Here is a 22,659-nt window from a genome sequence, read left to right on the forward strand (position 1 = left end):
CCGGCCCAATGGCAGCGTCTCAGAGTGTAGGCTCCGCCTCTCGGCGGACAGGCCGCTCAGCAAGGGAAGGAGAGGCAGCGCTTCAAGGTGGGTGCTCAGGGGTCAGCTGTTAGAAGCCGGACCTCGGCGACGCGGCGTCGGGGGGTGAGTGCGGTGCCCTCGTCGGCCCCGTCGACTCTGCGCCAGACTTCATCTCGGTCTGCTCACGACGCGCGGCCCGGGTGTCCTTCAGCGCGCCGCGAGCGGACCCGTGACCCGGCACCATCAAGGCGCATGCCCCGCCCGCGTCTGTGGGGTCAGAGGTCACGGCGAAGGTCGGGCAGATGTTGGGCTAGGTGCCTGGCGCTGGAGCCAGCGGTCCTAAGAGATGGGACCGAGACAAGTCACAGATCACGGGAAGGGCACTTTCGAGCTTCGGCCAGATGCCAAGCTCTGGGCATGTACACCTCCCTTCGTTCTCGTGGCCCCCATTCCACAGATGAGAAAATATGTCAGATGACCTCCCCCGCCCAAGGTCACCTGGCAGGCTAGGAGACCGGTCCAGAAGGACCTTGATGCTGGGGAAAAGAATTTGGTCCCGAGGGTTATTTTAGCCTTTAAAAGGGTTTCCAACGGGGGTGGACTGTGGGTGTGCAGGAGTTCCATACTGGTCCCACTCTCTCCACCCCTCAACCCGCATTGTGTGACTTTGGACAAGTCACTTAACATGGCTGAGCCTCAGCTTCTCTGTGTCTCTCAGGAGAGACCCTTGTAAGGACCTATGACAGTGTGTGTGACCCCCTAGCCCAGTGCCTGACACAGTGGGCTGTCGGTGCTGGTGGCTGCTGGCCAGCTTATTTGGGTCAGCTTTGGGGAGGATGAACAGGGGAGGGGAGAGGTGGGAGGCAGGAGCACCGATCGGGGAAGAGAGGAGGGATGGGTTTTAAAGGCTTCTTAGAAGGTGAGTTAGATGGAACTTGGGCCCTCAGATACTCCCTAAATCTTAGCCTCGCTGCGCGGAGTCAGGTTTGGAGGGCTGAGAGGTGCCACACCTGGGGACAGGGAGGCCTTGTGTGCCTCTGACAGGAATGGGGGGAACACGAGACCAGGTGACACATTGGGGTCAGGGCTCCCGCAGTGCCAGACTTCCCGCGGGGACAGGTCTGGGACCCACCCGTGTCTCCCTCCGTTTTCACGCCCGCAGATGCACTGCCTGACGACAGCTACGCTGCTTCGGGCCCTGGCCCAGGCCGCACGTGCAGGTAGGACCAGGGGAGCCTTTCTTGGGGCGCAGGGGGGCCCAGCCTCCCGATGTGAGGCCGCCGCTGACAGCGTCATCCCCCTCCTTCCAGGGCACCCCAGTGGCCGGAGCCTCCACAGCAGCACGGTGGCAGCAACCTACAGTGAGTCCCGGGGCACCTTGAGCCTCATTCCTGATCAGGAACTTGCCAGAGGCAGGGGAGGAAGCCTGGGTTCTAGTCCTGGCTTTGCCAGAGGCCCCCCCTCTCTGAGCCTCCGTTTCTGCTCTGTCATGACGATCAAGCTTGAGTATGATTCATGGGGGCAGGGTCTGTCAGTTAGGGGGTGGGGAGCCTTCCCTGTGGCCACACAGGGGCATCTCAGAGCTACCCTGCGTGGCACAGGTGGGGGGGGGGTGTGTTGGGGCAGGGGACTGCCAGGTGTGAGCCTTGGGTGTGCATCCTCCTCACCAGGACCCCACCACCCAAGCCCCTTCCAGCCCCCTTCAACTCCTGGGCTCAGATGGCTGCCCAGACACAGGGAAAGGTGGGCAAGGATTGGCCAGAGCCAGAGGCAGGCCTCTCCGAGCTTGCTGAGGTGGGCAGTTTTGGTGAGCGAACAGGCCCTTGGGGGGAGGTCCAGCTGGAAGGAAGACCAGGCCTTTTTTTTTTAATTTCTTTTTGAGTGTTTATTTTTTTTTGAGGGAGAGAAACGGAGCCGGAGTGGCGGGGGGCGGGGGCAGAGAGAGAGGGGAGACACAGAATCCGAAGCAGGCTCCAGGCTCCGAGCTGTCAGCACAGAGCCCGACGCGGGGTCCGAACCCACAAACTGCAAGACCATGACCTGAGCCGAAGTCAGATGCCTAACCGGCTGAGCACCCCCCCAGGCACCCCATCGCCAGGCCTTTTCTCCTTGAGTCGGGCTCGTGGGGGACTTGGGCATGTGCGGCTGTGAGAAGCCCTATCACGACGGCCCCTCCGCTCACCTCCCCTGCAGAGTTCGTGAACATGCGGGAGACCTCGATGGACATGAAGTCGGTGACCGACCGGGCGGCTCAGACCCTGCTGTGGACTGAGCTCATCCGAGGTGGGCCCTGGGGGGAAGGGGCCGCACAGGCGGGGCGTGGGCACAGATTGTTGGGGAGGAGGGGCCCCCACCCACCACCATGCCCATGCTGCCCACAGGCCTGGGCATGACCCTGAGCTACCTGTTCCGGGAACCGGCCACCATTAACTACCCGTTCGAGAAGGGCCCGCTGAGCCCACGCTTCCGGGGGGAGCATGCATTGCGCCGCTACCCGTCCGGAGAAGAGCGCTGTATCGCCTGCAAGCTTTGTGAGGCCGTCTGCCCCGCCCAGGTGAGCCCCTGGCCCCTGCCCCTCGAGGAGGAGGCTGCAGCCTGCTGCGGAGAGGAGGAAGCTGGGCAGCCTGGGGCCCGAACTCCGGTCCCCCTGCTGGCTGTGTCCCCAGGAAAGCCCCTTTCCCTGTCTGAGTCCCGTTGCCGGGCCGGTTCAGCGTTAGTGAGTCATCGGAGGCAGGCTTGTGGCCCTGAGCGGGCCGCGTGACCCACGTGACATGACCCACGTGGGTCCCGCGCCCGGGGATCTGGTCAGGGGCGTGAAACCTGGGCTTGGGAGCCACGGGGCGGCCCCTGAAGGTCTCCGCTTTTGCCCTGAACACAGCAGCAGTCTCAGGAGCTGTGCACGTGTGCCTGTCCCAGGGCCAGCCCTGAGGACACGCGTGCCGCAGCTGAGGCCCTCCCTGCCCCTGGTTGCTGCTCCTTGGAGCCCCCGGCTCCAAGTTCTGTTGGAGGGTCCCACATGGACCACCCAGAGGCGGGGGCTGTTAGTGTAGAAACAGAAACATCCAGCTGAGGCTCCTGGGAAGGCCCGTGGGCGTGCCCAGCTGGAGCCCCAGCGGGCACCGTGGTCACTCATCACCACACAGTGATCCCGCCCCCCTGCCGAGGCTGCTCCAGGCCATGCGTGGTGGCCTCGATGTCTCTGATCCAGCCACCCCGGCGCACAGAGAAGAGCCCCCAAACAGCAGTGGTGGTAACACTCACCGGGCAGTGAGCAGCGTCCACGGATCAGGCATTGTTCCAGCTCATGACTTATCTTTGCATCAATCTAGGATGCAGAGGTGATCATCCCTGTCCTTATAGACAAGGAAACTGAGGCACAAAGAAGCAAGGCTACCAGTGTAGGGTCCCACTGAATGTGGGCATTACACTGCTGGGGGGCACGTGAAGGCCTTTGTCACACCCTTTGAAGGTCCTTCGGGCTGTGGGAGGTTGGCCTTTTCCCTGCTGGCACAAAGCCGTACCCAGAAACTGAGGGTTAAAGACCTACCTTCGGGTCTGGGCTTTGAGCCTCACTTGCTGTGTGGCTTTGGGAAGCCCCTCAACTTCTCTGAGCCCGAATTCTCTCATCCCTTAAAGGGGGATAACCAGACATAAATGGGAGAGCTGTTCAGCGTGCAACCGACAGCAATTGGGCTAGTCCTGAGGACCCCCCTCGGGGCTACAGGCCCTGCAGTGAACGGAGTAGGCAACAGCCCTCCCCTCGTGGGACTTAGGTTCTCAGGCGAGAGATGGCGGCAGTTAACAAACAAGAAAAATGTCAGCCAGGGCACATGCTAGGCTGTGTGACGGGGGGCCTCCTGGCAGGGGCGGCAGGGAAGGCACATCAGGCTGAAAGTGGGTGGCAGGACCTGTTCCGTGGCCCCAGAGCGACCCCTCCAGGACAGGGCAGACAGGGGACAGGAACGAAGGGTAAGGAGTGCCCCGTGCCCCTCTCCCAGGCCATCACCATCGAGGCCGAGCCGCGGGCCGACGGCAGCCGCCGGACCACGCGCTATGACATCGACATGACCAAGTGCATCTACTGCGGCTTCTGCCAGGAGGCTTGCCCCGTGGACGCCATCGTCGAGGTGAGTGGGCATGGGGTTGGGTGAGGCCGGGGCAGCGGCGCCTTGGAGCCACCTCACGTGGCCGCCCCGCCCCCGCCCGCAGGGCCCCAACTTTGAGTTCTCCACGGAGACACACGAGGAGCTGCTCTACAACAAGGAGAAACTGCTCAACAACGGGGACAAGTGGGAGGCCGAGATCGCCGCCAACATCCAGGCCGACTACCTGTACCGCTGACGCCCCCCGCGGCCCAATAAAAAAGCTCTGCCCTCCCGCACCGCCTCTGTCCTGAATCCCGGCCACGGCCTGTGGACTCCTCCCCAAGACAGGTCCTTCAGTGGGGCCACCAGAGGTGGCCCGGCCTCCCTGTGGGACTCTCTGGGTCCCTTTGGGGCTCCCTGTGGCTGTCAGCCCAGAGCGGCCCTGCTGCACACCCGTCTTCTGGGCGGTGCCTCTGGGCTCGGCCTGGGGTCTGCTATTCCCATAATCCTGGGTGCCCACAGGGTCGGGGCTGGACCTGCCCTCACCCGAGGGCCTCCCACGACTCCACCCTACGGATATGGAGCCTCCCAGAGCCTCAGGCAGAAGTACTTCAGGCGGCGGAAACTCCGGCCAGGGCGTTGTCCTCCCTGGGGGCAGGGAGAGGCCTGCTGGGAGTGGTGGGTAACAGTCACGAGGAGGTGACACAGACCCCGCTGCACCTGAGTTGGCCTTGTCTCATCTCCAGCCACATCCCCTTTCCTCCCCAAGTTCCCCTGGCCGGGGCTGTAGGCTTGGCTTCTGCTTGCTCAGAACTTCCGGCTTCGCAATCCCGGCAGCGGCGTGGTTTCCCTGTGGGGCCACACGCTAGCCCCGTGTGGACAGAATCGTCAGAGACGGCTCCCTCGAACTCCGCGCCAGGGCCTGCGGAGGGACTTCAGTATATTCTCAGCTGTGAGCAAACCAGCTCAGAGAGGTGAAGTGACCGGCTCAGAATCACACAGCATGCGTCCGATGAAAACTAACTTGGTCGGAGATCTGAGTCCCCCTTCTCCGTCATTTCCAAAAGTACTTTTTACAAAACACTAACCTCCCATGATGTTTCACGGAGAGAAGGGAGAGGAGGGTGTTCTGTGAACCAGTCAGTGCGGGAAATGCCCCAAGTGCCCTCTTTCTGTGATAGGCACCGCGTGTGACCACGTTCAAGGCTCTGAGAAGGCCTGTAGCAAAGAACCCCACCCTTTCCCCAACTCATTCCCCAGGACACCCCTTTTTCTCCTCACTGCTGCTAGCTGGGCCATCTGGTGCTGAGGTGGCCCAGGACCTGCTTGGGCCCCCACAGCCTAAGGAACAAGGTGCAGAGCTGAGGAGTGAGTGCAGGCCTGGAAGGGAAGACCGGCCCCCCGGGAAGTGTCTGTGCACCTAGCCCCCGGCCAGCCCCGGTGGCTGTCGATTGCCAGAGCTCTGCAATAATGAGGCAGGCTTAAAACTCCTAAATCACCTCTAATTTCACTTTTCCCAGGTAGAACCAGCATTAGATAATTGTCACGGAGCCTATATTTGTACACAGACAAACAGAACACTTCTAAAAATGGATCAGGGGGCGCCTGGGTGGCTCAGTGGATTGGGCGTCCAACTCTTGATTTCATCTCAGGATGTGATCCCGAGGTCACGGGGTCGAGCCCTGTGTCAGGCTCCGTGTTGAGCGTGAAGCCTGCTTGAGATTCTGTCTCTGCCCCCCCCCTCCTGCTCTCTTGCTCTCTCTCTAATTAAAAAAAAAAATTGGGTCAGGCTATCCAGCTCCGGACTGGGTTCTACCCCTTTCTGACTTGTCAGAAACTGCGCGTGTGTGTGTGTGTGTGTGTGTGTGTGCGCGCGCGCGCGCGCATGCACATGCACCTCTAATGCCATTTTGTAACAGTGGGGTCCTGGTCTCCCCTGCACCAGGAGGTATTGACCTGAGGCCCCCATTGGTGCTGTTTGGTTGTGTTGAGGGGTCCTCCCCACCCTGGAAATAGACCTACAGTGCCCCAGGATGGGGGCCCCCACTTTTCAGAGGACACTGACCTTGGCTGTACTTTCCACCCCCAGCTCTGGGGCTCCATTTGCCCACCACTCCACCCCTCAGAGGACCTTGCCATGTGGGATTCAAGGATCACTCGAGTTGAGGGGCCCCTTGCACCTCCTGTCCCCGCTGGGTATGGTCCTGGCCCGTTCAAAGTGCAGGCAGCTGGGCAGGTGTGAACCTCAGCTCAGGGGTGCTGGGGCAGGACCAAAGTCTCCAGGGCGCCCCCAGCTGTAAGGGGGGGGGAGCGACAGCTAACATTGGGTGTCCAGCCCTGAGTGGAAGGACATAACATGGCCTGGCCCTCCATGTCCTGTTGCCATTGAGGAAAAAGGCCCAGGGAGGGTGAGCACCTACCCAAGGGCACAGAGCACTGGGCCTGGAGCTTAGGTCCCTACCCCGGGTGGTCAGGGGCAGGAAGGTGGAAGGATCCGGTGCAACTGTGGTCTCATGAGAGACCTTCAGCTATAGGCCTCTAGGTTGGGGGAGGGGGGGGGGACGTCCCATGCCCTATCCCCGGACGCCTCCCCGCACCCCGGGCCACGTAGGCGTGCGCGGTCGGCGCTGGTCTGTGTCCGCGCTCTGGTCTCTGGGCCCCTCGGCACACTCCTCCAATGGTCCCTCAGGAAGTTAGGGCGGGCGGGGTCGCAGCCGGAGCCCGGCGACCTTTCCAGCGGCTCGCGGGACTCCGGGTGGGGACTGTGGGGCCCGGACGGGACGGGGCGGGGCGGGGCTTCCGTGGTCCCGCCCCTCGCGGCCCCGCCCGCCAGCCGGGGAAAGTGAGTTGCGTGGGCGCCGCGGCGGGGAGCGCAGTGCCGGGAGCCGAGCGCAGAGCCGAGGGGCGCCGCGTGCTGCTGGCCCGGGGGTGAGTGCCCCGGCAGGGGTCTGCAGGGCCCGCAGCCCCGTCTGCCACCCTCGCTTCGCCCTGCGCCCGGAAGGGGATCTTGGAACCCCCCCACCCAGCTGGATCAGTGGATGAGACTCAGTCTGCCGGCCGCCCGCCGGGTGTCAGGCCTTGGTGGGGGCCACAGTGGCGAGGAGGAGGAAGGGGAAAGAGAAGAGGAAGAGGAAGATGGGGAGTTAACAGCCACTAACTACTGAGCCCAACTCCGCTGGGCCTGGTGGCGCGCTGGTGGCGCTCAGAGCTTTCTCTGTGGCATCTTCCTCGGCGGGCGGGACCCATTCTACAGATGAGGAAATTAAGGCCCACCCAACTACAAAGAGGGAGAGCTAGAGGCAAATAGGGTCACTCCAGCTCCAGAGCCTACCGGTCTGGAAGAGAAGAGGCCTCAGGCCCTCCCCTCCAGTCCAGCTTTCATCCCTGGGTCAGGGGCTTAGAGGAGAGATCTGGGGGTTCCTGGAGTTGGCCTTGGCCTCAGTCCCTGAGGGACCAGAAGGAGGGGACATAGAGTGAGGAGAGGGCTGCAGTCTGGACCCTGAAGGCCACAGAACTGAGGAAACTTCATTTGCTCCATCAAAGGGACTGGGGTGGCCCCTGGCTTGGGTAGGGGCCAGGGAGGATGGGGGGAAGGGGTGAGCCAGTGGAGTCCTAAAATGTGGGGGAGGGGTCTGACCAGCTCCCTACACACCGGGCCCACCCCAGCTTGTCCTTGTCGCCAAGGGAATTGCCGAGGGTGAGGCCCTGTGAGTGAAGGGTGCAGCGTGGGGCCGCTGGACCCTTGGATCCCCAGACCTGGTTCCCTACAACCCTCCAGCCTTTCAGGGTGCTCGGGGCAGAGAACACATATTTCCTCTGAGCACATATTGTGCACTGGGACTTCCAGACCCGCAGCCCCAGGGCCGGGCTCCTGCCTGGCTCGGCCACCTGCTGACCACCTGATCCCAGACCTCAACTCTCCAAGTGCATTGACCCGTCTGTAAAAGAGGCCTACGGGGTCCTCTCCCCCCAGGATTGCCGTTAGGCTTAGAGGTAGTGTGGGTAAACTCTCATTATTTTTACTCCCTACCCAGGTCCTGTCTCTCCTGGGGCTGGCCAAGTCCCATTTACCCAAAGAGGAAGTGAAAGTCCAGAGAGGGTGAGAGACTCCCCCAAGGTCACACGGCCAGTCACAGTTTGGGCAGGGCTCTGAACCCTGGTCCCCGGCCTTCTGGGGATGGAACCCAGCCCCTCCTGCCCACCCTTCCCTGTCCAGGGCCCAACGCTTCTGCGGCCTCCGGCTGCCTCTCAGCCTTTTCTCCTCTTCCAGGCTGGGGCCGGGGCTGCATTCCCTCATTAGACTGAAGTAACCCAGGCCCCGGGGGGCGGAAGTGACCAGCTGGGCTGGCCCCAACCGGCCCAGACAGCCGGCAGGGCCTTTGGTGCCAGTTGGTCACCCTCTCAGTTGGGGACCTCACTCGTGTCTGTCCCCTTCCCCCACCGTTTGGGAGCTAAGGAGACTGAGTCCCACAGAGGGGAAGTGGCTGGCCCTGGGCCCCCAGAGCAGGGGCCGTGGAGTCCTGGCTTGTGGGCCAGGGCGTCTGCGGGGCCTCCTCCCTCGGCATTTGGGCAGGGCCCCGGCGGGCCCTTCCTGCCCGTGTCAGTTTCCAGTTTCATTTTGTGGATTTCGACACCTGGGAGGCTGTTCCGCCCCAGTGTAGACAGCAGCTGCCAAGCAGTCCGGGCCTCAGGGGCATGTCTGCCGCCAGGCATCTCGGGCCTCAGTGAGGGGAGCCGGCGGAGACCCCACCCCCTCAGCACACACCCAGACACCTCGGGGAGGGAGCAGGGCTCCAGCTGCCTGTGGGGACAGGCCCAACCTCAGTGCTGGGTGTCTGGGTCACGGATGGGCACTCCGTGGTGTAGAAGGACAAGGGCTCATGGCCAGCGAGGGCCGTGGCACTTAGGAGGCCGGCTGCTGGAGGTGACCCTTGGCTTGGGGCGCCGAGGGGGATCAGGATCCCAGGTGAGGGCAGGCCACAGAGGAGGGACAGTGGGAGCAGAGGGCAAGTGTGAGAAGAGCCGGTGCCACCAGCGGTCAGGGGTGGGTGTCCGGGACAGGGCAGAGCCCGCTGGGAAAGAGCTGGAGTGAGGTCGGGCTGTGGCTCAGGCCGTGAGGTCGGTCCGCTCCCAGTTGCACGCTTATTTCCTGTGTGACCTCAGCACCGCTTTGAGGCTCCCCAGGCCTCAGTCTCCCCGTCTGTCAGATGGGGTTGGTAGCGGGACCTTCCATGGATTGAGCCGCGGCGGACGGAATGCCTACTTGACGGGGAGCCGTCTGTGGTCCCCGCCGACTGAGCCCTCACCCCCTGCCCGTCCCACAGGACCATGGGCTCCATGTTCCGGAGCGAGGAGGTCGTGCTGGTGCAACTCTTCCTGCCCACCTCTGCTGCCTATACCTGCGTGAGCCAGCTTGGCGAGCTGGGTCTCGTGGAGTTCAGAGACGTGAGTGGGGCCGGACGCGCGTGGGGGCGGGGCTTGTCCTTAGGCGTCCTAGATGGTGCGACGCCACCCCCACACGGCCCCTGGCTGTGCCTGAATCCCAGCAGCCTCTGCCGTAGGTCCTCTGCTCCCTGAAAGGCCAGCCTTACGCACGGCTGAGGCCATCTCGCCTCCTGGGCCCCGTCACACCGTCCCCGGGGCACGCAGAGCCTGGTCCGTCTCCAGCTGGGCATCTGGAGGTTCATGGTGTCCTCACACCTTTTGGCGGGGGGAGAGGGAGGCAGCCATGGCCTGTAGAGAGCCAAGCCTGGGCCCTTGGGTGGGGACCTCCCCGGCCCCCTCCCCAGAAAACTGACGCCTCTGTGCGGCGACCACAGCTCAATGCCTCGGTGAGCGCCTTCCAGAGACGCTTCGTGGGGGATGTTCGACGCTGCGAGGAGTTGGAGAAAACCTTCTGTGAGTTGGCCCCAGGCCCACATCCCAGGCAGGCTTCCCGGAGGAGGTGCCAGTCGAGCTTGGCCTGAAAGGAAGAGTCCTGGTGCCCCAGGTGGAAGGCAGAGAAGAGAGGTCCAGGCCAGGCCCTGCAGAGCCAGGACGGGGCAGCTGGGGTCTGTGGGGGGGTTCTTGACAATGGGGCTTGCTTGGAAGAGACCTCGAATACCGCGTGAGGGCCTAGGAACTCATCCAGTGGTTGCTGGGGGCCACCATGGTTTCTAAGCAGGGGAGGGGCTCAGACAGAGCTTTCTTTGCTACAGATGGACTGGGGTGGGCAGAGGCCAGTATCCAGGGGCAGGTGCCCCAAGGAGCTGCTGCTTCTTTAACCCGGACAAGGGGGACCCCTGCCCTGGACCACCACTGCGGGGCCCAGGCCCTGGGCGGGGGCCGTGGCCAGGGCCCTGGAGCGGGCAAGCAGTCCACACACGCTTGGGAGGAGATACAGGCTTGGCCTGGGGTTTTTCTGGGGGTCTCGGATCCAGTGAATCGACTAGCTGGCGGCCAGCGGAGTTTGGGGCGGCATTCGGGACCCCCTAGACATCAGGCAGCCCTCGGCTAACGGTGGCCATTAGCCGGTGTTGGCCCCCGGACGGCCTCCCCCGACGCCCGACCCCCCGCACCCAGTGTTCCTGCAGGAGGAGGTGCGGCGGGCTGGGCAGGTGCTGCGCCGGCCGGAGGGGAGGCTGCCCGCGCCCCCGCCCCGGGACCTGCTGCGCATCCAGGAGGAGACGGACCGCCTGGCACAGGAGCTCCGGGACGTGCGGGGCAACCAGCAGTCCCTGCGGGTCCAGCTGCACCAGCTGCGGCTCCACGCTGCCGTGCTGGGCCAGGGCCACGGCCCGCCGGTCAGCTCCAGCCCGGGGAGGAGGCGGGGAGGCTCGCGTGGGGCTGGGGGTGCCAGGCCCCCGTCCGGTCGCGGGGCTCACGGTGCCTCTCGGCTCCCAGTTGGCAGCCACCCACGCCGACGGGCCCTCGGAAAGGATCCCTCTGCTCCAGCCCCCCGGGGGCCCCCACCAGGACCTGAGAGTCAAGTGAGTAAGGGGCGCTTCAAGCTTTTCAGCCGGAGGCCCTGACGGACTCCTTGTCCGGTGCTCTCCTCGCCCACCCTCAGATTGCCCCCCGGCCTCCTCCTCCCGGCCCAGAATTTCCCTGGCTCGGGGCGGGTTCTCCTCTTTTTTTTTTTTTTTTTAAATGTTTATTTATTTTTGAGAGAGAGAGAAACAGAGTGTGAGTGGGGGAGGGGCAGAGAGAGAGGGAGACACAGAATCGGAAGCAGGCTCCAGGCTCCGAGCCGTCAGCACAGAGCCCGACGCGGGGCTCGAACTCACGGACCGTGAGATCGCGACCTGAGCCGAAGTCGGATGCCCAGCCGACTGAGCCACCCAGGCGCCCCGGGTTCTCCTCTTCTGGGCCCTGCCGGGGTGGGGAGGCTCCGGCCTTCTCCCTGGGAGCAGGGCACCGTGCCTGGCAGACTGTCCCGAACAGGGGGCCTGGCCGGGGCTAGGTAGGGGGAAGCTGGGGCGGCCCCCGCCCAGCCCGGCCGGCCCGGCAGCTTTGTGGCAGGTGCCGTGGAGCCCTCCAAGGCCGCCGCCCTCGAACGCCTGCTCTGGAGGGCCTGTCGTGGCTTCCTTATCGCCAGCTTCCGGGAGACAGAACAACAGCTAGAGGACCCCGTGACGGTGAGGGCCGGGGAGGCCCGGGCTGGGGGTGCGTCCCGGGCGGGGCCAGGACCGCAGGTACAGTGGGCCCCCCTCCCGCAGGGCGAGCCTTCGACGTGGATGACCTTCCTCATCTCCTACTGGGGCGAGCAGATAGGGCAGAAGATCCGCAAGATCACGGACTGGTGAGATGGGGGGGGGGGGGGCGGGGGGGGGGGCTGGGCGCCCGCCGCGCTTGTGCCCAGGCCCCTGCCTGTCACCACCCTGTCCCCCGCTCTGCCCCATTACTCCGCCTCTGCCCAGCCGGAGCCCCCCGGGCCTCCCCTCACGTCACCCCTCCTCCCTGCCAGCTTCCACTGCCACATCTTTCCGTACGCGGAGCACGAGGAGGGCCGCCTCGGGGCCCTGCAGCAGGTGCAGCAGCAGAGCCACGAGCTGCAGGAGGTGGGCGCTGGGGGCCAGGCTGGACGCCCCGCCCGCCGCACCCCTGCCCCTCCTAACCCCCACCCCGCGCCGGCCGCAGGTCCTGGGGGAGACGGAACGCTTCCTGAGCCAGGTGCTGGCCCGCGTGCAGCAGCTGCTGCCGCCCTGGCAGGTGCAGATCCGCAAGATGAAGGCCGTGTACCTGGCCCTCAACCAGTGCAGCGTGAGCGCCACGCACAAGTGCCTCATCGCCGAGGGCTGGTGTGCCGCGCGCGACCTGCCCACCCTACAGCAGGCGCTGCAGGACAGCTCGGTGAGTGCGGCGGGTCTCCCACCTCCCCCCCTGCCAGGCGGGTGCCTGTTCCCGGTGCCGTGCCTTGCCCAGCCCCCCCCCCCCTTCCTCCGGGGAGGCTGCCCTGATGGCCTCGGCCATCCCGAGGTCGTAGAAGCCCTGGGACGGGCCAGAGCACCCTGGAGGCCAGCTCAGCAGGCCCTGGCCCGGGGGATCTTGGGCCGTCGGAGGGAGCCTGGGGCTACGCATCCGTGAAATGGGTGTCACGGCCGTCTGCGGGCGCCCCGTCGGCTCTCACGTGTAGCGATGGGGCTCCCTCTCCTGGGTCAGCTCATCTCAGGCTCTCCCTGGATCTCCCGCGGTTGGGGCAGGTGGGGCTGGTCGTCCTCTCTCACAGAGGGGAGGAGTCTCCCAGGCACCTGCCCAGGGAGCCCCGCCTCTCCAGCCGGGTCTGGCTGGGCGTGTCAAAGGGTCCCTGAAGGTCCCCGCCCTCCGTCTCATCCCTCTGTCTGTCCACCCGGTGCCCCAGAGCGAGGCAGGGGTGAGTGCCGTGGTTCACCGCATCCCCTGCCGGGACATGCCCCCCACGCTCATCCGCACCAACTGCTTCACGGCCAGCTTCCAAGGCATCGTGGACGCCTACGGCGTGGGCCGCTACCAGGAGGTCAATCCCGGTGAGAGCCATGGAGCCCCGCGGTGTCTCCCCACTGGGCCCGTCCCGCCCTCTTAGGTTGAGAAGCACACTCCCAGCATTCCGGGGTGGCGGTGGGGGTGGGGGGCAAGGGGAGGCCGCGTGGGAACTTTGTGTTTATCCCCAGCAAGCCCCCTAGCGAGGCTTACGAGGGGTCCAGCGCGGGGCTGTGCAAAGAACAGGTTTTGCCGTAGAAACAGCTCAGGTTTGAGGTCCCACTTAACTTGGCACATTTCTTCGTTTGTCTGAGCCTCAGTTTCCACATCTGTAAAATGGGACGCATAGTTCGGCCCTCAGAGCGGTGCTGGGAAGGCTGCCCGTCATCAGATCGCAGGGCAGCAGTCCTTGAGGCCAGAGTTAGCCGGCCCACTGATGCGCTTTTAGGCCGCACCGTGTTTGTGAGAAGCGTGAATTGGGGGCCGTCGGGCTCTCCCAGGAGCACACCCTGAGGTGGGGACTCAAAGAGAGGTGCTCCTGGGAGAAACCAGTCAGGGACCGCAGGGGCAGGGGGGAAAACTGAGGGCTGGGAGTCGGGGGGGGCCACAGGGGGCTGGCTCTCCTCCCTCCCCAGCCCCCTCTGCACTCCTGGGGCACCTGGTCTGTCACCTGCCTGGTTCTTCTCCCTCCAGACACGGCTCTCCCTGCAGCAGGCTGGCTGCAGTGTAGCCAGTGGCCCAGCGGCCCCCGTGTCACCGGGTGGGGACCACGGTGGGTCTCTGAGCCCAAAGAATGGGTGTAGGAGGCGAACCACGGTGGGACCCGTTTTTGGAGAGGACTTAGTAATTGGCCAAGGAAGGGTCCTGCCTCACCCAGGGGGCTAGAGGCAGGGTGCTGGGACCCCCCCCCCCGAGGTGGCCCGGGCAGGACGTGAGAATGGAACCATCGAGTGAACGGTGATCAGGGCCGCATGTAGTCCTTCGGGGCCTGCCGTCCCGCGGGGTCAGCATCCTGGAGCTCGACCTGGGCCCCTCCCGTCTCGCGTGCTCACAGCTCCTCCGCGTTAGCAGAGGCCAGTCCAGCTAGGGCAGCCTGACCACCAGGCGGCCAGTTGACAAAATGCCCCCAGCTCTCGGAGCAGTCACTTTGGGGGGGATCAGTCCGCCAGGGCTGGTGCAGCAAAGCACACAGGTGGGGGCTTAAACCAAGGGTACTTCTCGTCTCCCAGTCCAGAGGCTGGAAGTCCGAGATCCCCGTGTCCGCAGGGCCGCTTCCTTCTGACGGGGACTCCGTTCCAGGCCGACTTCCGTGCTTGGCTTGGAGACGGCCACCCTCACGTTTAAGCGGCACTCTCCCACGGAATGCATCTGTGTCCGAATCCGCCCCCCCCCCCCCAATTTTTAAAGTCTATTTTGAAAGAGAGCATGAGCATGAGCAGGGAAGAGGCGGGGGGGCGGGATCCCAAGCACTCCACGCTGTCATCACAGAGCCGGACGCGGGGCTCAAACTCACAAACCGCGAGATCGTGACTCGAGCCGAAATCCAGAGTCGGACGCTTAGCCGGCTGAGCCACCCAGGCGCCCCCAAGTTTCCCCCCTTTTATCGGGACGCCGTTCCTAGCGGGGTAGGGCCTGTTCTGCTGATCTCCTTTTCCCTTGATCACGTCTGTAGAGACCCTACCTCCAAATTAAGGCCACTTTCTGAGGGACTGGGGGTTAGGACTCCAGTGTATCATTTTGGAAGGGACACGACTCCACTCCTCACAGGGATGTGCGTTGTGGTCCTCGTAACGCCCGTTAGGGGTTTTTCCCATTTTGCTGAAGGCAGAGTGAGACCTCAGAGGTTAAGCGACCAGCTGGGCCTTCCGGAACTTGCCATGTGTGGGTCAGGACCGCCACCGGGCTCTCTGTTCTTTCCGAGTGTATGCTTGCAGCTGTCTTAACAGCAGCAGGACCCGGTTTCCCTCGAGTGCTGCGGCCCACCAGTACCACCCTCATAAACTCATGGGCAGCAGCTCTACGAAGCAGCAGTATCGAACCTCCAGTTTATAGATGTCGGAACGGAGGTTCAGAGAGGTTAAGTCACTAGCCCACCGTCACACAGCCAGGGCTCTGTAACGCAGACACACGGCCTGGCGCCCCTGCCTCGCCAGCACCCCTCCCCGTTTCCTGGGGTCCCGGGGCCTGTCCCTGGGGGTCCTGGCTGACCGCCTGGCCCCTCTGCCCGCAGCACCCTACACCATCATCACCTTCCCCTTCCTCTTTGCCGTAATGTTCGGCGACGTGGGCCACGGGCTGCTCATGTTCCTCTTCGCCTTGGCCATGGTGCTCACGGAGAACCGGCCGGCCGTGAAGTCGGCGCAGAACGAGGTGAGGGCCGGCCCGGGGGGCCCAACCCACGGTGCTCCCGTGGGTTGGGGGCCCGGGGCGGTCCCTCACGGCACCCCCCCCCCATCCCCAGATCTGGCAGACCTTCTTCAGCGGCCGCTACCTGCTCCTGCTCATGGGCCTGTTCTCCGTCTACACCGGCTTCATTTACAACGAGTGCTTCAGCCGCGCCACTGCTATCTTCTCCTCCGGCTGGAGCGTGGCGGCCATGGCCACCCAGTCGGACTGGAGGTGAGGCCGGGCCGCGGCGCCGCAGCCCCCCCCCCGCCCCCGCCCCCCGCAGCCCCCGCCCACCCCATACTGTTGCCACAGTGACGCGTTCCTGGCCCAGCACCCGCTGCTCGCCCTGGACCCCAACGTCAGCGGCGTCTTCCTGGGACCCTACCCCTTCGGCATCGACCCCGTGAGTCCCCGCCACTTGCCACGGGGGGTGGGGGGGGGGGTGCGGGCAGGTGGGAGGGCCGGGCCGGGGCTCCTCCGCTGACCCTGACCCAACCTTGAACCTGACGTGACCCCCTGCCCCCGCCCTTCAGCCATGCTCGCCGAGCCCCTCCCGAGTGCCGGGCCTGGTGCCGGTGCAGGAGGTGTGGGGGTCCGGAAGGACGAGGGGGCTCCCCTGGCTTCAGAAAGCAGAGAAGCGTATGGTAGTAAGGGCGGCCCTCTGCTTGTTCTTGGCCTGCTGCGCCGGGCACCGTTCCGTGCCCTTGACGTGACGTGATGGGGTGTTTAGACAACCCCATCAGCACCGTCCCCATTTCGCAGATGAGGAAGCAGAGGCACAGGGATCACAGGCTCAGTGTCCCCTAGCTAGGAAGAGCTGGGGTCGGGGCCATTCCCCTCTGCTGCCCCACAGCGGGCAGGTGGGCCACAGACGTGCCGAGGGCCCACGGGGGCAGACGGGCTGCTGAGGGACTCGGGCGGGGAGCCCCCCGCGTGACACCCATCCCTCCTGCCACCCCAGATCTGGAGCCTGGCCGTCAACCACCTGAGCTTCCTCAACTCCTTCAAGATGAAGATGTCCGTCATCCTAGGGGTCACCCACATGACCTTCGGGGTGGTCCTGGGAGTCTTCAACCACGTGTGAGGGCCCGGGCTCCGGGGGACACCGGGGCAGGCGGGGCCGGGCGGCCGGATGGGTGACCCGGCGACCCCGCCCTTCTCCCGGCGCAGGCACTTCGGCCAGTGGCACCGGCTGCTCCTAGAGACCCTGCCGGAGCTGGTCTTCCTGCTGGGGCTGTTCGGCTACCTGGTCTTCCTCGTCGTCTACAAGTGGCTGCAAGATTACGCCGCCAGGGCTGCCTCGGCCCCCAGCATCCTCATCCACTTCATCGACATGTTCCTCTTCTCCCGCAGCCCCACCAACCAGCCCCTCTTCCACGGGCAGGTGCGCAGGCGCGGGGGTGCCGGCCCGCACCCGCTAGGGGGCCACTGGGAGCCTCATCTGAGAATCGGGGACGCGAGTCAGGCCTCCCTCCGCCGGGGAGCCGGGGAGGTGGAAGGAGGGCCGGCGCAGTGGGTGCTGGAAGCTTCCCCCCTCCGAGGACTCCTTGCGGAGCCACGTCCCCGGGGGAGGGGCCGGCCGCAGGCTCTCCGGGCCGGGGCTGGGTGTGCGGCGCGGCTCAGAGAGGGCCGGTGACTGGGACCCCCTCCCCCGCAGGAAGCGGTGCAGTCAGCACTGGTGATCCTGGCCCTGGTCATGGTGCCCGTCCTGCTGCTCGGCACGCCGCTGTTCCTGCGCTGGCGGCACCGCAGCCGCTCGCAGAGGGGGCCCGCTGGCCGACAGCCGGTAGGGGGGGCGGGGGGGGGGGCTGCCGGGAGGTTTGACCCCACCCCGGCCTCCTCTCGGCTTCCGAGGGGCTGCGAGCGGGCGGCGGCGGCGGCCCGGGCCCCGTCCCTGCTCATGCCACCTGCTCCCCACCCCCAGGATGAGGACAAGTCCGAGATTCTGGACTCCTCCGATGCATCCGTGGCCGGCTGGGGCCCTGATGAGGAGAAAGCGGGGTGCCCGGAGGACGGAGAGGCGGCCGAGGTGGGTGTGGTCTCCCCGGGTGTGCGTGTGGGGTGCCGGCCGCCGCCCGGCCCGCCCCTCACAGCTGCCCGCCCCTCAGTTTGTCCTGTCCGAGGTGTTGATGCACCAGGCCATCCACACCATCGAGTTCTGCCTGGGCTGCATCTCCAACACGGCCTCTTACCTGCGCCTCTGGGCCTTGAGCTTGGCCCACGCCCGTGAGTGACCCGGTCGCGGCGGGAGGGCTGGCCGGCCGCGGCTCGAGTCCTGGCTGCCTCTGCCGCTCAGAGCTGCCGGCTGGGTGGCCTGGGCGGGTCACTTCTCCGGGCCTCGGTGTCCCCTCTGTAAAGGGAGGATGTTGGAGGAGATCCCCCCCCACCGGCTCCACAGGAAGGCGGGCTGCCGCGGGGGGCTGGGCGGGCGCCCCCTCGGCCCTGGCCCCCACTGCTGCCTCCCCGACCCCCCAGAGCTGTCGGAGGTCCTGTGGGCCATGGTGATGCGCTCGGGCCTGGGCCTGGGCCGCAAGTTGGGCGTGGCAGCCGTGGCGCTGGTCCCCGTCTTCGCCGCCTTCGCCGTGCTGACCGTGGCTATCCTGCTGGTGATGGAGGGGCTCTCGGCCTTCCTGCACGCGCTGCGGCTGCACTGGTGAGAGGCCCGCCTGGCCGGCCCCGGGGCGGGGGGTGGGGGGCGCAGCGCGAGGGCCAGGGCCTTCCTCTCACGGGCTCTCCCCTGCTCACCCCCAGGGTGGAGTTTCAGAACAAGTTCTACTCGGGCACTGGCTACAAGCTGAGCCCCTTCACCTTCGCTTCAGAGGAGGGCTAGTGTCTGTCTGTGGCCGCACCCCGGTCCCTGCCCTTAGCTCCGGAGACAAGAAATAAAGATGTAGGACTGGGACCTGCGTGTCAGTCCTGTCTGCGGTGCCGGGGGCTGGGCAGGCAGGGCCGGGCTCTGGGCTCGCGCCGGTCCCACCCCCACGGGGCTCCCGGTGTCGTGGGCCCCGCACCCTGCTTTACGCTCGTCTCCTTCGTCCCTGCCTTTGCAGCTGAGGTTGGTGTGGGGTACAGCGGGGTGGGAGGCCCTGGTGTGGGATCTAGAGCCTTGAGAAGTTGGGGAGAGGCCCCACGGCACATCTGCAGTAATCCCAGAGCCTTGGGGTGAAGTAGGGGCAGAACTAGGACCCAGGAGAGATGTTTCCAGCACATTCTAGTTCCGAATGAGTGTCTTACCAGGCTGAGCTGGTGGGGAGTGAGCTCCTCATCCGCGGGATGCGCAAACTGGCTGTAAGAGAACGTTCCGGATACTCTGGGCACGAAGGGTGATGTCTGGCACAGATGGGCCAATACTTCCACGCCCTGGTGCCAGCCCCACCCCAGGCACTCACGATGGTCCAAAGCGAGGACACACACACACACACACACGCACACGCACGCACGCATCTCACACGGGGCAGTGATTACATACATACACACGCCACCGTCCTGCAGAGAAGGGCAGAGGCTGTCCAGGGCCCCGCGGGTGAGGCTGAACTGGCCTCCGGGCCCCACCGCCCCTTCAGGGGAGGTTGTGGTCTCTCCCATCCCTCCCTGGGTGACCGGTCCTGTCCCCCTGAGGCCATCCTCCGGCTGCTGGGGTGGATGATGGCATTTCACATGTCTTTCTGGCCTGGGTCCCACCACCGGCTAGGAGGCAGCACCAGTGCTTCTCAGAGGCCTTGCTTGCTCGGGCCGAAGAGCTGCAAAGTGGTTCTTCCGGCAGGAGGCCCCGGGAACAAAGGCCGCTTTGAGGCCAGCGAGGCCCTGGGCACAGCAAGCCGGGTGGCCTGGCGCTCATCTGGCCAGCTGCTGGGAGGAGCCCGTCCCCTGGGTCCAGGACTGCCCTGCTCGGAGCCCCCAGACGCGGTGGGGAGGTTGTGGCTGGCGGGGCCACAGGCCAGAGCCTGGGTGGGCACAGGAAGGAGGGGGGAGCGTCGCTCTGGGTGAGAGCTTACGCAGGCGTGAGGGACCGTTTATTGCTCAGATACCAACACACATTCACCTGGTTAAAATTTTAAATGTCTAGAAGGGTAAATAGTGGAAAATGTCCCTCCTGCCTCGGCCAAGGCAACCGTTCAGTTTCCTCCGGAATATACCACTGCTTCCAGTTTCTACATCCTTCTAGGTAGGGGTCTTTACGGGGATGGGGGTGGGTTGGGAGCCTTGCCTGACACTTAGGACACACCCAAGGGTGACAGTGAGGATCGGTTTGTATGCTTTTATTGTTTGTATAGTACAATCTCTGGTAGCAGAAATGTATGCACAAAATAACAATTCAAATAAGAGTTCAGAGTAAAAAAAAAATCATCCCAAAGGACATTTAATATATATGGGTGTCACAGGCCTACCGCATCCACACCCCCACATTCCGTATACTGGCTGCTCTTTCCCACCAGAATGACCCGTCAGGGACACGGGGGGCAGCGAGGGCAGGGGCACCTGGCCGAGGGCCAAAGCCGGGCCTCCGGCGCCCCACGGCCCCCAGCAGAGGGAGCCCCCGGGCAGGACGATGCCAGGGCAGCCAGCCCGGTCACAGGATCCCCGAGCAGAGGCAGAGGAGGAAGAGAAAAGCTGCAGACGTTCGGGCCAACCCCGCTTTCCACGGGGAAGGCAGCCGGGAGGCGTGTGTGTCCCCGGGACCCCACACTGCTCCCCGGCCGGCCGTGGGCTCTGTGTGGGCCACAGCCGCCTGCCCGCCCCGAAGCTGGGGTTAGAGAAGCACATTCAGTTACGGAGGAGAGCAGGGCGGGGGAAGCGCCCGGTTAGGGGGCGACGCGCCGGCCTGACCGGTCCCCGGGGGCTACGGTCACGGGACGCAGACAACGGCTCACCCCCCTCCCGAGCCGTCTGCGGTCTCGTGCGTCCGCCACGTGGACCACAAGGTGAAGGAGCAGCTTCGGAGACTCGCGGCCAGGCCGCAGAGCGACATCACAGTCTGTCCCGGCTGACGGGCCACCCTCGGGAGCGAGCGGTGTCTACACACATCGTTCGTTACCCCCGAGAGCCTGGCTGCCGTGCTCACCAGCACGTTCACTCACATCCTTGAAAAAATCAACGTTAACCAAAAAAAGTACGCGCAGAAACACGGTTCACTCTTGCTGTCTGCCATATCTGACTGAAAACTTCAGGCCCCGGACACAAGATGCCTTGCCTAGATTAAAAGGATTCTGAGATATTGCACTATTGTACTATATTTCTGCTTCCCGATCTCATCGCAGAGTCCTAGTGAAATCGTAAACAAGATATGAAATAAATGTTACTCAGTTTTAATACAGTCTTTCGTATCATACACATCTGCGTTGGGCAGCGAGACATCCGAGCCTTCTTGCCGCAGGTGCGGCAGTCGGGAGCACCGAGGGCCCCTCTGGCTCGGCCGCCCCTGCACGGTCCAGGGATGAAGCCGCTGGCGCCTCCCACACTCACACCCCAAGCTTCCTCTTCTGGTCGAAATAGGCATCGAACCTTGCCTGGGCATAGTCCTAGGAGACACAAGGAAGGGCAGGCTCACCGAGGACTCCCGCCCAGAGCCGCCCACGTCCCGTCCCCCCCCCGCAGGGCAGGGCCCCAACCACCAAGGCCACAGAGCAGCTCCGGCTGCCGCAGGCTGTCCGGGAGCCCAGGCACCAAGCTCAGTCACCCTGGCCACCCTGGCCCTGCAATCCAGGCGGGACCCCCGCCTACGTATTTGTGCGCTGCCACGGTGCGCCATCTTGTCGACCGGAACGCCGCAGACACTGATGCAAACAAAGGCTCCCCTCTCAAAGGAAAAGGTCCCGGGGGCGTCAGGAAGTAGAGGACAGAGGTGCAAGAAAGGACGCACCATGGGTTTTCTGGAACCCCCTACGGCATGATTACTGCCCAGAATGAGAGAGGGAAGTAAGAAAAGCTGGTCTCGCGTTCCGGGCATTCGGGAACGAGAACGGTCAAGCCACCGTGTGTCTCTGGGCCTGCTCCCCCATCCATCCGTCGGGGTGGACGACGCGATCTCTTAAGCACCTGCTCCAAACTGAAAAGCGTGTGACGCTAACTGCCAGAAGATCACAGCATCGCTGTTCACAACTCGGCGTTGGGGTGTAACTTCTACGCCACAAAAATTAACTCCTTCACGCACACGGTTGGACGGTTTTCACAAACGCATACATCCAGTTCAGCAGCACCGCCACAGTTACGATAAAGAATATTCCGGCACACTCAAGTTTCCACGGGTCCCACCCCGCCGCCTGGCCACAGGCAGCCTCTGAACCAATTTCGATCAGTACGGGTTGCTAATAGAAAGCTTTTCCATAAATGGAGTCACCCGGTCTGTACCCTTTTGCCTGGCTTGTTTCACTCGGCATAACGTTTCTGGGATTCATCCGTGCTGTGGTGAGCATCTGGGTTCATTCTGGCTTACTGCGGGGTACTTTTCCATCATCTGGACCTCACACGGCACATTTATCCGTTCATCTGATCGGCATGGAGGGTGCTTCCATTTCAGGGCTATCACACAGAAAGCTGCTGTGAGCATTTGAACCCAAGTCCTGGCGTGGATGTATGCTTTCACGTCTCCTGGATCAATGATGTCCCAGTAGAAGACTATCGGGCTGTACGGTAAATGTGTGGCCGGACTGTCTTCCAGACCGGTCAGACCCTCTCACCAGCCCCCTCGGCAACACATGCCAGTTCCGGCCGCTCCACATTCCCGCTAACGTCTGATACTGTCAGGGTCTTAAAGTTTTAGCCACCATCACAGGTGTGGAGGGAATCACACTGGAGATTTAATTTGCATCTCTTTTCATGACTAATTACATTATGCAGACAAAAAGATGTGTACTGGCCATTTGTTTATCTTCTGTGCAGTGTCCCAATCTTTTGCCTGTTTATAAAGGAGGTTTGGTTTCTTGCTAAGTTGTGAGTTCTTTCTATATTCTAAATACAAGTCCTGGTCAGATACAAATTTGCAACATCTTCTCCTGTTGGTGCTTGCCTTTTTATTTCCTTAAGGATGTCATTCAAAGAGCCAAAGTTTTTCATTTTGATTAAGCCCAACTTACTTTTATGGTCGGTGCTTTATGTAACCTAAGAAACCTCTGCCTCGGTCAGGAAGCTTCTCCCTTGTGTTTTCCAGACACGTGGTGGTCTGAGCTTTCACATTTAGGTCTGTTGTCTCTTTCAAGTTAACGTTTGTGTATGGCAGGAGATCAAGGTT

At 63.8% G+C, this 22,659-nt stretch overlaps 3 protein-coding genes across 14 annotated transcripts in view; 2 read left to right on the forward strand and 1 right to left on the reverse strand.

Annotated features, from left to right (window-relative positions):
* On the forward strand, positions 1 to 4,399 carry NDUFS8 (NADH:ubiquinone oxidoreductase core subunit S8). Of its 3 annotated transcripts, none has more exons than XM_007094123.3 (7): positions 1 to 87; positions 1,184 to 1,241; positions 1,332 to 1,382; positions 2,215 to 2,304; positions 2,403 to 2,575; positions 4,020 to 4,148; positions 4,231 to 4,399. In XM_007094123.3, the coding sequence occupies exons 2-7, from the start codon at positions 1,184 to 1,186 to the stop codon at positions 4,360 to 4,362; spliced, it is 633 nt and encodes a 210-aa protein (XP_007094185.1). In that variant the 5' UTR covers positions 1 to 87; the 3' UTR covers positions 4,363 to 4,399. The 3 variants fall into 3 exon arrangements, with proteins under 3 accessions (XP_007094185.1, XP_007094186.1, XP_042815292.1); XM_007094124.3 differs by having other exon boundaries at positions 75 to 144; XM_042959358.1 differs by lacking the exon at positions 1 to 87 and adding an exon at positions 289 to 436.
* Positions 4,400 to 6,960: 2,561 nt separating this feature from the next.
* On the forward strand, positions 6,961 to 18,333 carry TCIRG1 (T cell immune regulator 1, ATPase H+ transporting V0 subunit a3). 4 transcript variants are annotated; one of them, XM_042959575.1, is made up of 21 exons: positions 6,964 to 7,034; positions 7,885 to 8,099; positions 9,431 to 9,551; positions 9,926 to 10,004; positions 10,668 to 10,888; positions 10,989 to 11,074; positions 11,596 to 11,722; positions 11,804 to 11,886; positions 12,052 to 12,145; positions 12,225 to 12,437; positions 12,946 to 13,090; positions 15,274 to 15,413; positions 15,505 to 15,662; positions 15,744 to 15,834; positions 16,393 to 16,511; positions 16,602 to 16,815; positions 17,089 to 17,217; positions 17,356 to 17,460; positions 17,540 to 17,657; positions 17,907 to 18,084; positions 18,183 to 18,333. In XM_042959575.1, the coding sequence occupies exons 3-21, from the start codon at positions 9,435 to 9,437 to the stop codon at positions 18,259 to 18,261; spliced, it is 2,496 nt and encodes an 831-aa protein (XP_042815509.1). In that variant the 5' UTR covers positions 6,964 to 7,034; positions 7,885 to 8,099; positions 9,431 to 9,434; the 3' UTR covers positions 18,262 to 18,333. The 4 variants fall into 4 exon arrangements, with proteins under 4 accessions (XP_042815508.1, XP_042815509.1, XP_042815510.1 ...); XM_042959574.1 differs by lacking the exon at positions 7,885 to 8,099 and having other exon boundaries at positions 6,961 to 7,034; XM_042959576.1 differs by lacking the exons at positions 6,964 to 7,034; positions 7,885 to 8,099 and adding an exon at positions 8,146 to 8,205.
* Positions 18,334 to 20,716: 2,383 nt separating this feature from the next.
* The window catches only part of CHKA (choline kinase alpha), a 60,928-nt gene continuing 58,985 nt past the window's right edge, over positions 20,717 to 22,659 (reverse strand). For all 7 annotated transcript variants that reach the window (XM_042959583.1, XM_042959581.1, XM_042959579.1 and 4 more), the window contains one exon: positions 20,717 to 20,950. In XM_042959583.1, coding sequence (XP_042815517.1) covers positions 20,891 to 20,950 — 60 coding nt within the window. In that variant the 3' untranslated portion in view covers positions 20,717 to 20,890. The remainder of the gene's footprint in view (positions 20,951 to 22,659) is intronic.

This window comes from Panthera tigris, chromosome D1, assembly GCF_018350195.1.
Source record: "Panthera tigris isolate Pti1 chromosome D1, P.tigris_Pti1_mat1.1, whole genome shotgun sequence".
NCBI classification, from domain to species: Eukaryota; Metazoa; Chordata; class Mammalia; order Carnivora; family Felidae; genus Panthera; species Panthera tigris.